The sequence below is a fragment of the Chiloscyllium punctatum genome, chromosome 36 (genome assembly GCF_047496795.1).
Source record: "Chiloscyllium punctatum isolate Juve2018m chromosome 36, sChiPun1.3, whole genome shotgun sequence".
Classification (NCBI taxonomy): Eukaryota; Metazoa; Chordata; class Chondrichthyes; order Orectolobiformes; family Hemiscylliidae; genus Chiloscyllium; species Chiloscyllium punctatum.
The window spans coordinates 73,524,751-73,539,246 of NC_092774.1; the positions used below are offsets into that span (position 1 = coordinate 73,524,751).

Genomic DNA, 14,496 nt, shown 5'->3' on the forward strand with positions numbered 1-14,496 from the left:
ACAGTGAGAGTCTGCGATTCATGTTGACTCCATTGCATTCAGCAGTACATCACGTCAATACTCTTATAAGGCGAAGGCTGACAGCACCGCCTTTCTCAAACAGAAACACCCAGAGGAGCGTGTCGCCTAATAATCTGTAAAATTAGCATGAAAAGTGGTGTGACCTGCTCTAGTGATAAGAATAAATCCCCAACACTTTAAAATGAACAATCAGCAATTTATTTATCCAACTATCACGGTGAACAAATGAACAAAACTATTAACAAACTGGATACAGGCCAGGAGCAGATGGGTGGCACTAGTTTAGTTGGGGATCATGGACTGGTTGGTCTGAAGGGTCTGTTTCCAGGCTGCATGACTCCATAGCACGGAATGAATGGGGATCCATCCCAAAGATGATAAAGGTTTCAAGCACCACCTTAGGCAAATGTGTGGACTCCCTCCAGATAACTGAGGGCAGTGGGGCACTGTGAGGGTCAGTAGATCAGTCAGCCAGCCAGTTCTCTCCAGGAGACTTGTCTCAAGAAAGGAAGTGGTTTCCTGTCCCATCAGCCAGATTATCCAGTTTGGATAATATTTGGTCCTCTTTCTCCAACAAAATATGTCGTCAGGGCAGTGTCTATAACAAATATGTTATTCAACTTGGAAGAGTGCTGAAGACATATACAAGGATGTTGCCAGGACTCAAGGGTCTGTGTAAAAGGGAGAGGTTGGACAAGCCAAGATATTTTTATTTAGAACATTAGAGACTGAGAGAGGCCCTTAGAGAAGTGAAGAGATCGTGAGAGGGTGAATGCACTCAGACTTTTACCCCAGGGTTGGGGATGTGAGGGCTAGAGGGCATCAGTTTAAGGTTAGAGGAAAAAGAATAAAAGGGAACGTGAGGGGCAACTTTATTTATGCAGACGGTGGTAGACATATGGAATGAGATGCCAGCGGAAGTGGTTGAGGTGGTACATTAACAACAGTTAAAAGGCATTTGGACAAATACATGGATAGGAAAGGTATGGAAGGAAATGGGCCAAGTGCAGGGAAATGGGCTTAGTGTTGATGGACAGTTTGGTCAGTATGGACAATGTTGGACCGAAGGGCCTGTCTCCTGCTGTGGGACTCTATGATTCGTGTCGCTTTGTCAGTCCGACAGTTTTGAGTTTCCAAATGAACATCTCACTAAATCAGGCCGAATAAAATCCAATCTCATTCGTCAACTCTGATGCAGAGGTGCTGGTGTTGAATTGGGGAGGATAAGGTCAGAAGTCACATGGCACCAGATGAAGTGATGAAGGAGCAGCACTCATGAAAGAGCAATGCTCCTAAAGCTTGTGATTTCAAATAAACTCGTTGCACTGTAACATGGTGTCATGTGACTTCCGACTTCTTCAACCCTGGGTTTGTCTCAAACTTGATGGGATACTTTGTCCAACTCGGCATATTTTATCAGTATCGCTTGGAGGAAATTTTTTTTAAGATTAGATTCCCTACAGTATGGAAACAGGTCCTTTGGCCCAACAAGTTCACACTGTCCCTCGCAGAGTAACCCAGCCAGACCCATTCCCTTATCCCTATTCCTCTCCATTTACCCCAACTAATGCACCACACCTACACATCCCTGAACACTATGGGACAATTTCGATGGGCCAATCCAAACTAACCTGCACACCTTTAGACCGGGGAAGGAAACCGGAGCACTCAGAGGTAACCCATACAGATGTGGGGGGGGGCATCGTGAAAGCTACACACAGACTGTCATCCCGAGGGTGGAATTGAACCCAGGTCAGCTTCGTGACCTGTCGATGCACTGGTGCCCCCGCTGGTGCCTCTGCAAGTTGCAGGACAATGTGAACCTCCGCCCGCAGTTGGGGCAGGCAAACGGCTTCTCCCCGGTGTGGACCCATTGGTGGGCCAGCAGTTTGGAGGAGCGGGTGAACCCCTTCCCACACTCGGGGCAGCTGAATGGCCTTTCCCTGGTGTGGACCTGCCGGTGGGACAACAGGTCAGAGGAATTGCTGAAGGCCTTACCACACTCAGGGCAGGCGAATGGCCTCTCCCCAGTGTGGATGCGCCGGTGTCTCAGCAGGTCAGAGGAATTGCTAAAGGCCTTCCTGCACTCTGGGCAGCTGAAGGGCCTCTCCCCCGTGTGGACCCGCTGATGGGCCAGAAGGTTGGAGGAATTGCTGAAGGCCTTCCCACATTCTGGGCAGCTGAAGGGCCTCTCCCCAGTGTGGACCTGCTGATGGGCCAGCAGGTTGGAGGAATTGCTGAAGGCCTTCCCACACTCTGGGCAGCTGAAGGGCCTCTCCCCCGTGTGGACCCGCCAGTGCCTCAACAGGTTGGGGGAATTGCTAAAGGCCTTCCCGCACTCTGGGCAGCTGAAGGGCCTCTCTCCCGTATGGACCCGCTGATGGGCCAGCAGGTTGGAGGAATTGCTGAAGGCCTTCCCACACTCTGGGCAGCTGAAGGGCCTCTCCCCAGTGTGGACCTGCTGATGGGCCAGCAGGTTGGAGGAATTGCTGAAGGCCTTCCCACACTCTGGGCAGCTGAAGGGCCTCTCCCCTGTGTGGATCCGCCGGTGCCTCAGCAGGTTGGAGGAGTCGCTGAAGGCCTTCCCGCATTCGGGGCAGCTGAATGGCCTCTCCCCCGTGTGGACTCGCCGGTGCTTCAGCAGGTCGGAGGAAGTGCTGAAGGCTTTCCCGCACTCGTGGCAATTGAAGAGCCTCTCCCCTGTGTGGAATTGCTGGTGGGTCTGGAGGTTGTCCACCCAAGTGAACCCTTTCCCGCACATGGAGCAGTAAGACGTCCTCTCACCAGTGTGTATATGCTGGTGGGCTAGCAGGACACAGGAGCAAGTAAAGCCCTTCGCCCGCTCGGGGCTGGAGAATGGCCTCTTCCCAGTGTGATTGCAGTGATGAGCCGCCAGGACAGATGGGACACAGAAGCCCTTCCTGCAGTCGCCACACTTCCATGGTTTCTCAACAGGTTGTGTTTCCTCGGGTTTCTCCATGGCCGAAGCTTCAGCTGCACACACACGTGTACAACCCCGCCATGAATTCTTCTTTCCAGGCAGTAGAGTTGTTTCAGGCTCCACACTCAGTGCGCTGCAACAGTAGGGTCTTTCAACCAGTGCCCCCGTACTCAAACAGGAACCAAAAAGAAAGCTTTGCTCCTTCTCACAGAATCATATTTGAAAATTGTTGTGGTCCTGATGGACTGAGTAACTGTCAGACACTGACGTGAAAGGGAGGACTGGAGACGCTGGAGAGTCAGAGTCAAAAACTGCGTCGCTGGAAAAGCGCAGCATCAGAGAAGCAGGAGAATCAACATTTTGAACATCAGCCCTTTATCTGTTGACTTTGAAACTTCTGTCTTCAGATAGTCTGTAAGAAAAGATTACAAAAGTCATCACTGCTAGTCCGGTTAAGAGTGAGATATCAAGGCATTGACACTGACACCAGAGAGAAACTGTACACACAGATGTGGCAAATGTTAGTGGCAAGCCAGAGTGATAGAGATATTAGGCACAGAAACAGACCCTTCGGTCTAATTCATCCGTGCCAACTAGATAACCTAACCTAATCTTGGCCGATTTGCCAGCATTTGGCCCATATCGTCTCAACCCTTCCTAATCGTATACCAATCCAGATGCCTTTTAATGTTATAATTGTCCCAGCACCCACCACTTCCTCTGACAGCTCTTTCCTTAAACACGCCACTTTCTGCATGAAAGACTCATCCCTTAGGTTCCTTTGTTAAGTTCTTTTGCTTGAGCTTCTTACACTGCAATACGCCAACTTCTGTGAACAACCAAACTTTATTAAGTACAGTACAAGCTGTGGAGAAACTCTTAACACTCTTCGCAATGCTAGTACACAACAGTACCAAAAGAAAACAAATCCCTTAAACAAAGTAAAACTGAAACAGAGGCTTACAGTTGAAGTTAGAAGGGCAGAAGGAGACAGTGTTAGCAGCCTCTCTCCACATAGACCACTGCTTAACTCACCCAAACGAGACTTCAGCTTTCAGGACTGACCACTCCCCTTTTATTGTACAGGTCATTTCTAAAACATAAAAGCTTTGGCCTCAAGTCTCATCTGTTCACATATAACCAAAAATGCCTCCCAATACCGTTTTTCATCTCTGTACTAAACCAGTCGCTTCAGAGCCCGGATCGTTTTAATCACCCCTCTGATAATAAAAACTAAGGACACAGCATCCTTGAGAAGAAGGACCAGCTTTTAGTAAAAGGACCAGCTTTGTGACAGAGGGATATAGGCCAAACATTAATTAGATTAATTTGAGAACATAGCATGGAGTAGTTGGACTGAAGGGACTATTTCTGTGCTGTTTGACTCGGTAACTGTTCTGCAATGGTCTGAAAACCATTTTCTTGCCTTCCCCCATAAACATCCAATTCTTTGTTGTTCCAAAATCAGATGAACTGAGCCTTGAATATATTCAATGATCCCATAACTGCAGGAAGACATCCCCACTTCTGGACTCAATTCCTCTTGCTAACATAACACCTGCTTTGCTCATTGCTTGCTGCACCTGTGACAACTGGCATTGACTGGTATGGAAGGACGCTGAGGCCCCTTTATACACATTCCTGATGAAGGGCTCGTACCTGTAACGCGGACTCACCGGCTCCTCGGATGCTGCCTCATCTGCTGTGCTTTTCGAGCACCACACTTTTTGACTTTGATCTCCAACATTTGCAGTCCTTTCTCCACATCCCAATATATCACCATTTAAACAATGCATCTCCTTTCTGCTGTTTACCCCCCAACAGGGAATGCTATCACTTCACATCGTGGTACTGCATTTTCCATGAGTTTGCCAACTGAGACACAGACCTGGCTCAACTTTTCCAGAATCTGTCCCCTCCAGAAATTGAGATTGTGAGAGAGAGAGACAGAGACAATAGAGATGTCTCTGATTACACGCTCCTTCCGGTCCTCCAGGGCTTCCTATTGGTCCAACAAAAAAAAATCACGCGCAGTTTTCACCGACAACCAGGAGCACGCACAGGTTTTGCGTGGCATGGATAGGGTAAATAGACAAAGTCTTCTCCTGGGGTGGGGGAGTGCAGAACTAAAGGCTTTGGGCGAACTGGGAGAGACATAAAAGAGATGTAAGGGGACCCTTTTCACACAGAGTAGTGCATGTATGAAATGACCACCCAGAGGAAGTGGTGGAGACTGGCATAATTACAGAATTTAAAAGGCATTTGGATTGGTCTATAATAGAAGGGGTTCGAGGGATATGGGCCCAGGGCTGGCAAATACACTAAATTAGGATAACTGGTAGGCATGGACAAATTGGACCAAAGGGTATGTTTCTGTGTTGTACATCTCTATGACTCCAATATAAACGGTTCAGAGGGATATAGGTTAAACACAGGCAGGTGGGTCCAGTTTAGTTTGAGAACGTAGTCAGCGTGGACTAGTTGGACTGAAGGGTCAGTTTCTATAACTGATCTGGATTGGTCTTGCCTTCCCCCATAACCATTACTTCTTTGTTGTTCAAAAATCAGATGAACTCAACCTTGGATATATTCAATTACGCCCTAACTGCAGGAAGGCGTCCCCACTTCTGAACTCAATTCCTCTTGCTAATATACCACTTGCTTTACTCACTACTTGCTGCACCTGTCTGACAACTTACACTGACTGGATTAGAAGGACGCAGAGGCCCCTTTGTTCATCCACACATCATTACTGATGAAAGGCTCGAGCCTGAAATGTCAATTCTCCTGTATTTGCCATTGAAAAAATACCTGAACTAACTTTCCCACAGTCTGTCCTCTCCCTGGAATCACTCCGTTTCCCTTCAGTTCCTGCAAGTCAACAGCTCAACCCCAGAATAGAAAAGGGGTTGAGAAAAGAGTGTGTTGTACTCACAGATGTTGGACAGAGGAAGGAAGTTGCAGTCTCGGGTAAAGCTCAATCTTCATTCAGAGAGACAGGAGCAGCAGCAGCAATTTCAGAAGTTCATGGTCCGACTTCCGCATCCAAACGATGGGTTTGCTCTGATTGGCAGGAGGACCAGTCTCCATCCGGTCCTCCTGAGCTTCTCATTGGTCCATCCAAAAAAGGTCACGGAGTGTTTCCGCTTGTTGCGTGGGCATGCGTAATGGCTTGCTGACACCGTGGCACATGCGCAGTGCGTTGCTGACACCGAGTAGCATGCGCAGTATGGAAGTGTTGGCATTACTGACAGATTTGCAAGGTTAAAAATCACACAATGCCACGTTGTTGCCCAACAGGTTCATTTGGAATCACTAGTTTTCGAAGCGCTGCTCCTTCATCGGTTGGTTGTGGAGCAGAATCATAACACACAGACTTTATAGCAACAGGATTGCAGTGTCATGGAATGGAATATCAAACAACTTTAGCTGACCTCTACCATCTTTTAGAATGACCATGTTAGTTTTGATTTCTTCACATGTAAATTCCAGAACTTTTCAAAAGTTACGTTCTCAAAATAGCTTTTAACAATAGGTGTCATCTCAATCAGATAATGCATTGAAGTTAAGTTAAAGTCTGTCTGTGTCCCAATGTTAGGTCAGACGGATTCTATTTCTATCGTGGTATTACAGAATCTTACGTGTCTGAGTTTTTGAGCAAAATAAAATGCGATTCTGCAAGTACAAATTCAACCCACAAACTTTTATGTGTGTGAGTGTGTGCAGGAGAAACCGAGTGATCATGTGTGTGTGAGAGAGTGTAATGGGGTACAAGTCTGTGAGAGGGTGTGTGTGTGAGAGAGAGCATTTGAGAGAGCGCATGTGTATGAGAGAGAGTCTGTGTGAGAGTGATGGTTTGGAGGAGCACGTATTTGTGTAAATGCATGCTTGTGTGTGTGTGAGAGACAGAGAGAGACAGAGAGAGAGAGAGAGAGAGAGTTTGTATAGCATAGTGGGGTCACCTGTAGTGTGACATGAACACAAGGTCCTGGTAGAGGCCATCTCCATGGGTATTGAACTTGGCTATCAGCCTCTGCCCAGCCACTTTCCGTTGTTGCCTATCCTGAAGTCTACCTTGAAGGATGGTCATCCGAAGGTCCAAGGCTGAATGTCCCGGACCGCTGTAGTGTTCCCTGACTGGGAGGGAACACTCCTGGCTGGTGATTGTTGTGCAGTGTCCATTCATCTGTTGCTGTAGTCTCTGCTCGGTCTCGCCAATATACCAAGACTCAGGGCATCATTGCCTGCAGCGTATGAGATAAAACAATGTTGGCTGAGTCACATGAGTACCTGCTGCACTCATGGTGGGTGGTGTCCCCACGTGTAATAGTGGTAATCGTGTCAACACTCTGATACATCTTTCATCATCGGCCGTGACAGAGTTGTTTCGTCTTGTCCTGAAGGCCAGGCAGTTTTCTGAGAACAATTATCTGTTTAAAGTTTGGCGGTTGTTTGAAGGCGAGAAGTGGAGGCGTGGGGAAGGTCTTGGCGAGGTGCTCATTCTCATCAATAATGTGTTGCAGGCTGTGAAGAACATGGCGTAGTGTTTCGGCTCCTGAGAAGTACTGGGCAACAAAGGGTACTATTTTGGTTGCAGCTCGTGTCTGTCTCCTAAAGGAAGTCATTCCAGTTTCTTGCTGTGACACATTGGAAGTGGCAGTTGATAAGTTGAACATTGTACCCCGTTCTTATGAGAGCATGCTTGTGTACTTCCAAGTATCTGCCATGTTCCTCCTCACCTGAACAGATCCTGTGTATGTGAAGGGCTTGTCCAGAGGGGGTGGCTGTTTTAATATGTTTCACTAGAGAAGTGTAGCACTGTCAGATTATCCGTGGGTTTGTGGTACAGAGAAGTGCTGAGGTATCCATCCTTGATAGAGCTGCATGTGTTCAAAAATGAGACAGATACTAAAGAGTTTTGTTGTTTCAGTGACTCCTCACCATGGGTCCAGAGGAAGAAATGTCATCAATATATCTGGTGTATAGTGTTGGTTGGAGGACCTGTGCAGAAAAGAAGCTTTGTTCGAACCTCTGCCTGAAAATGTTGGCATACTGGGGTGAAGATTTGGTCCCCATGGCTGTTCTATGTGTCTGGATGAAGAACTGGTTGCCAAAGGTGAAAATGTTGTGATTGAGAATGAAGCGGATGAGTTGTAGGACAGTGTTCAGAGATTGGCAGTTGTTGGTATTGAGTACTGAGGCTGTTACCGTGATGCCATCGTCATGAGGAATGCTGGTGTAGAGTACTGACACATCCACGGATTCAACTAGTCCGTGGATGCTGAGCTTCTGGAAGGATTGGATCAGAAGTCTTGATGAATGCTGTCAGTTCACGGTTGTGCTCTTTGGTCAGATCAGCTGGTAGTTGCCTGTCGTGTTCCTGGTCAGTTGTTTGTACACTTCCTTGCAGAAGTCCATTTATTCCGAATTACTCAAAAACTGTATAAATCCATGTAAGATTCTGTATCTCCCACTTTAGAAATAGAATGAGTCTGACCTAACATTGGGACATAGACAGACTTAAATGTCTCACCTTCAGTACATTATCTGAGCTGAGATGACACCTATTGTTAAAAGCTATCTTGAGAATGTAAGTTTAAAAATGTTCTGGGATTTACAAATGAAGGAACCAAAACTAACATGGTCATCCAAGATGCAAGCTCACCTGCACACTTTAGCACAGCTGATCCACCCTAAAGTGCAAATCTTTGGACTGTGGGAGGAAGCCAGAACACCCAGAGGTAACCAACACAGACACAAGGGGGAGAACATGCTAAACTTCACACAGACAGTCACCCAAGGGTGGAATCAAACCCAGGTTCCTGGCGTTATTAAGCAGCATTGCTGACCACTGAGCCACCATCCCACCCAGTGCTTTGAGGTTCTGCTTTGTCTTTGCAGCTTTGAACTTCTCATGCGCCCCCAGCAGAGGCTGTGTCCTGTGACATTGTTGGACCACACCCATTACACTTCCCTTTCCCACTTCTCCAGCCCAGAGCACAGCGGTTCTTGAACCCTGGCATCAGATTCTGATGCCATCTGTGCTTCTACTGCCAACTGCAGAGAACGGAGGCAATCCCCGTCACTATTCTGTCCCTTATCTCCCCCTCCCTAACGTTGTTCTTTCTCCACCCCACAGTTAGCTCCTCTCCCCTGCAGCCTTCTCTCAGATCCCCTTAACCTGCCTGACCCGGGCTCACACCCTCCTGACCCTGACCACTGATCCCATCAGAAGGCTCTGTCCGGAGGGAAAGACCATCTCCCGGAATAAAAAGCATCTGATTAACTTTCCGCCTTGCCCTCCCAGCGTGTCAGCAACCTGGCTTCCAGCTCCACCTCTCTGAGCCGAAGGTCCTCCAAGTTGTGTTTGCCCGAGATCACATCATCCAGAGCCTTCCACCTTTTGCAAATCGCAAGACAAGTCTCACCCTGCCCTCTCCCGTGTCTATTGTGTAACTGCTTAATCATTTCTAGTGGCTGAGCAGAGACTGATAGCCCAGTTTGGAACCCATGAGGATGGCCTCCACCAGGACCTTGGGTTCATGTTACATTACAGGTGACCCCACTACACTGTACACATTCTGTCTCTCTGTCTCGAATGTTGGAATGGCTGTTTGGAATGGCTGCTGATATTCGAGTCCCAATGAATCAAGTGGCTCTGTCAGAAGTTGATGTATGCTTTCAGATTTCCTTCTGTATGTCTTCCTGCAAAGAAAAATCACAAAATAAGTGATCACTGTCAGTACAGTTAATGAACATAACACAGGTGGCAATTCCTATAGATTGTGAGATATCTGCTGATCACATATTATCCAGACCACAGAAACCTGAAAACCCTCCTGCAGCCAGGTAGGCTCAGCTGTGCATGGAGGAAAACTTAATTTCAGTGACAATAAACATGGAACAAGCTGTTGTGGTTCTGTTCACCGAACTAGGAATTTGTGTTGTAGACGTTTCGTCCCCTGTCTAGGTGACATCCTCAGTGCTTGGGAGCCTCCTGTGAAGCGCTTCTGTGATGTTTCCTCCGGCATTTGTAGTGATTTGTATCTGCCGCTTCCGGTTGTCAGTTCCAGCTGTCCGCTGCAGTGGCCGGTATATTGGGTCCAGGTCGATGTGCTTGTTAATTGAATCAGTGGATGAGTGCTATGCCTCTCGGAATTCCTTCGCTGTTCTCTGTTTGGCTTGTTCTATAATAGTAGTATTGTCCCAGTCGAACTCATGTTGCTTGTCACTACTATTACAACAACAACGAGCACCCGAGCTACAAATCTTCTCCCAAACATGGAACAAACTGCCTAAAAAGATGCTGGAAATGGAGCTGAATAAAGGATATGAAAATGAAATGTTAAGGCTGCTTGAGAAAAGAAAGCCAGTAAAGATGCTGAATGACTTCCGGCTGACCTATTAAAGTAATAAAAATGACAAAAAATGACGTAATTCCATTACTACATTAGAAGGTGAATAATAATTGCAAAGAAACTTTTACAACAGCCAACAATATCAGATATACACCAGATAGAAAAAAGAACAAACAAAATTTACAGTCCAGGAACAGGCCCTTCAGCTCTCCAAGCCTGAGCCGATCCAAATGTACTGTCTAAACCAGTCGGTCAATTCCTAAGCATCTGCATCCCTCTACTCCCGCACCCCCCATCTCTCGCATGTCCATACAACAGAAGACCCGAAGCGAGAATCATACCCCTAGACCAACGAGCCACAAGTTGCCATTCCCCGCCAAGTCAATTTGAGTTCAAGCAAAGCAAGGGGTTGAAATTTATTTTAGAAAACTTCCTTTGTGCCGTGGGAAAACTCCTGCCGCGGGAAACGCAGTGTTACAGATTCGTTGTAACAGAAGCAGGAGTAGGCCATCTGGTCAAGACTGCCCCGTCATTCATTAAGATCATAGCTCCACCAACCTGCACTATCCCGACTACCCTTAATTCCCCTACCATACTCAAACCCATCCAACTGTGTCTTCAATATATTTAATGAAGCTGTCTCAACTGCTCTCTTGGGCAGAGAATCCCATGGAGTCTCACAGAGCAACACAGATGTACAATACGGAAACAGACCCCTCGGTCCAACTGTTCATGCAGCCCAGATGCCCTAACCTAATCCAGTCCCACTTGCCAGCACTTGGCCCAAATCCCCATAAAACCTTCCTATTCATATGCACATTCAGATGCATTTTAAATGCTGTAATTATACCAGCCTCCATCACTTACCTCCGGCAGCTCATGCCGTACATGCATCACCCTCTGCGTGAAAAGGTTGTCCCTTATGTCCCTTCTATATCTTTCCCCTGCCCTCCCTAAAACTATTCCCTCTAGTTCTGGACTCCCCCATCACAGGGAAAAGAACTTGTCTATTTGCCCTCTCCATATCCCTCATGATTATATAAACCTCTATCAGGTCGCCCCTTAGCTCCAGCGAAAACAGTCTATTCAGCCTCGCCCTATAGCTCAACACTCCAACCCTGGCAACGTCCTCGTAAATCTTTTCTGCACCTTTTCTAGTTTCACAACATCTTTCCGATAGGAAGCAGACCAAAATTACATGCAATATTCCAAAAGTGGCCTGACCAATGTTATGTACAGTGGCAACATGAGCTCCCAACATCTATCTTCGATGCTCCGACCAACAAAGGAAAGCACACCAAACGCCTTCTTTACTACCCAATCTGCTTGCGTCTTTACTTTTAAGGAACTATCAACCTGAATTCCAAGGTCTCTTTGTTCAGCAACACTTCCAAGGAACCAACCATTAAGTGTAAAAGTCCTGCTCTGATTTATTTTTCCAAAATGCAGCACCTCACATTTATCTACATTAACCTCCATCTGCCACTACTCAGCCCATTGGCCCATTTGATCAAGGTCCCGTTGTAATCTGAGGTATCCTTCTTTGCTGTCCACTACTCCTCCAATTTTGGTGTCATCTACAAACTTACTAACTATACCTCCTACGTTTACACGCAAATCATTCATACAAATGACAAAACGTAGTGGATCCAGCATCGATCGTTGTGACACACCATTTGTCACAGGCCTTCAGTCTGACATGCAACGCTCCATCACTACCCTCTGTCTTCTGCCTTCTAGCCAGTTCTGTATCCAAATGGCTAGTTGTCCCTGCATCCCATGAGATTAAACCTTGCTCACCAGTCTCCCATGAGGAACCTTGATGAATGCCTTCCTGAATTCCATATAGATCACGTCCATCGCTCTGCCCTCATCAATCCACTTTGTTACTTTTTCAAAAAACTCAATCACGTTCGTGAGACATGATTTCCCAAACATAAAGCCATGCTGACTATCCCTAACCAATTCTTGCCTTTCCAAATACATGTAAATCCTACCTCTCAGGATTCTCTCCAACAACTTGCCCATCACGGATGTCAGGCTCACCGGTCTATAGTTCCCTGGCTTTTCCTTACCACATTTCTTAAATAGTAGCACCACGTTAGCCATCCTCTAGCCTTCTGGCACCTCATCTGTGACTATTGATAATACAAATATCTCAGTGAGAGGCCCAGCAATCACTTCCCCAGTTTCCCATAAAGTTCAAGGGTACTCCTGATCAGGTCCTTGGGATTTATCCACTTTTATGCATTTCAAGATATCCAGCTATTTCCCATCTGTAATATGGACATTGTTTCAACATGTAACCATCTATTTTCTCACATTCTATATCTTCCATGCCCTTCTGCACAGTAAACACTGATGTACAATATCTGTTTAGTATCTCCCCCATCTACTGCAGTTCCACACAAAGGCCGCCTTGCTGATCTTTGATGGGCCTTATTCTCTCCCTTGTTACCCTTTTGTCCTTAATGTATTTATAAAAACCCTTAACTCTATTTGCCAAAGCTATCTCAAGCCCATTTTTTGCCCTCATGATTTCTCTCTTAAGTATGCTCGTACTGCCTTTATACTCTAAGGATTCACTCGATCTCTCTGTCTATAACTGACATATGCTTCCTTCTTTGTCTTAACCAAAATGTCAATTTCTCTCGTCATCCAGCATTCCCCAACATACCAGCCTTTCCTTTCACCCGAACAGGAATATACTGTGTCTGGACTCTTGTTATCTCATATCTGAAGGCTTCCCATTTTCTAGCAGTCCTTTAACGTGCGAACATCTGCCCCCAATCAGCTTTTGAAAGATCTTGCCTAATACCTGAGTATTCCTCCAATTGAGAACTTCAACTTTTAGATCTGATATATTATTTTCAATCTCCATTCTAATGTTACTAGAATTATGGTTGCTGGCCCTTAGGTTTTGCACGCTCCCTAGTATGTACATCCACACTGTGATTGAGAAAATTCCTTGTACACACTTAATAAATTTCTCTATTTGACGGATAAGTAAATGGGCAGGGGTTATACCTTGGGTCCACTCTTGCTTCATTCCCATCAACCCTACCCCCATTCCCACCCCAATAGTCCCAAGGCACTTTCCCCTGCAACTGCCGAATGTGTAACACCAGCTCATCAACCTGCACCCTCCTCACTATCCAAAGGCCCAAACATACCTTCCAGGTGAAGCAGCACTTTACCTGCTCTTCCCACAACCCAATCTACTGCATTTGCTGCTCACAAGGTGATCTCATCTACTTTGGGGAAATGAAGCGTAAACTGGGTGACTGCTGCACAGAAGATCTATGTTCTGCCCGCAAAAAAGACCCCGAGCTTCCAGTTGCCTGCCAATTCCACACCCTACCCTGTTCCCTGGCCAACATCTCTGTCTCAGGTTTGCTGTAGTGTTCCAGCGAAGCTCAGCACCAGCAGAACGAAGAGCACCAAATATTGCACTTGGGGACCATACATCCTTTCGGTCCCAATATCGAATTCAATAATTCTAGGGCCTGAAATCCATAGTATCCTCGTCCCTTCCACACACACCAAGCCTTGTTATCACATAGTCTGTCATTACGCACTACATATACTTAGCTACGAACAGTCTTCATTAACAGGTATTCACCCTCCCATGCAGATTGTTATCAACTCCCTTTCCTGTCCAACAGTTCTTCCCTCGCTTTGGGCTCTGTCCTGATCTATCAGTTACTGTGTCCGCCTTCCTCCCACAATATTTTTTGCATATAAACCGACATTTTCCCAATCACCATCAGTTCTATGGAAGGGTCACCAGCAACTCTTGTTTTTTTTGTTTCTGATCTACAGCATCGACAATTCTTTCAGCTTTTTATTGAGAGAGAGTTGGAAATTGTTTCGAGAGACAGAGGGAGAGGGGGGAGAGACAGAACAGACATGAACTGTTGATCTCCGTTGTTCCACATAAGGTAAAATCATTGCAGTGCGATCAGTTCCCTTAACCATGAATAGAAACAAGCGGTTTACGGTAGGCTTGTGGCGCAACGGTAGCGCGTCTGACTCCAGCTCAGAAGATGACGTGCTCAAATCAAGTCAGACTCACTGCAGTCAACTATACCTCAAGAAAGGAGTACGCTCGGGGTGATGTGTTGAGCCAAGTCTGCTTTCCGGGCACTTTTGATCACACATGAAGCTTTGCAATCA

The 14,496-nt window shown here is 46.5% G+C and overlaps 1 protein-coding gene across 1 annotated transcript; it reads right to left on the bottom strand.

Annotated features, from left to right (window-relative positions):
- Nucleotides 1-196: 196 nt before the first annotated feature.
- Nucleotides 197-6,412, bottom strand: LOC140460659 (uncharacterized). Its single transcript, XM_072555272.1, has 2 exons — nt 5,898-6,412; nt 197-3,374 (listed from the first exon to the last, which is right to left on the bottom strand). Exon 2 carries the CDS (start codon nt 2,999-3,001, stop codon nt 1,775-1,777), a length of 1,227 nt encoding a protein of 408 aa, XP_072411373.1. The 5' UTR covers nt 3,002-3,374; nt 5,898-6,412; the 3' UTR covers nt 197-1,774.
- Nucleotides 6,413-14,496: the final 8,084 nt, after the last annotated feature.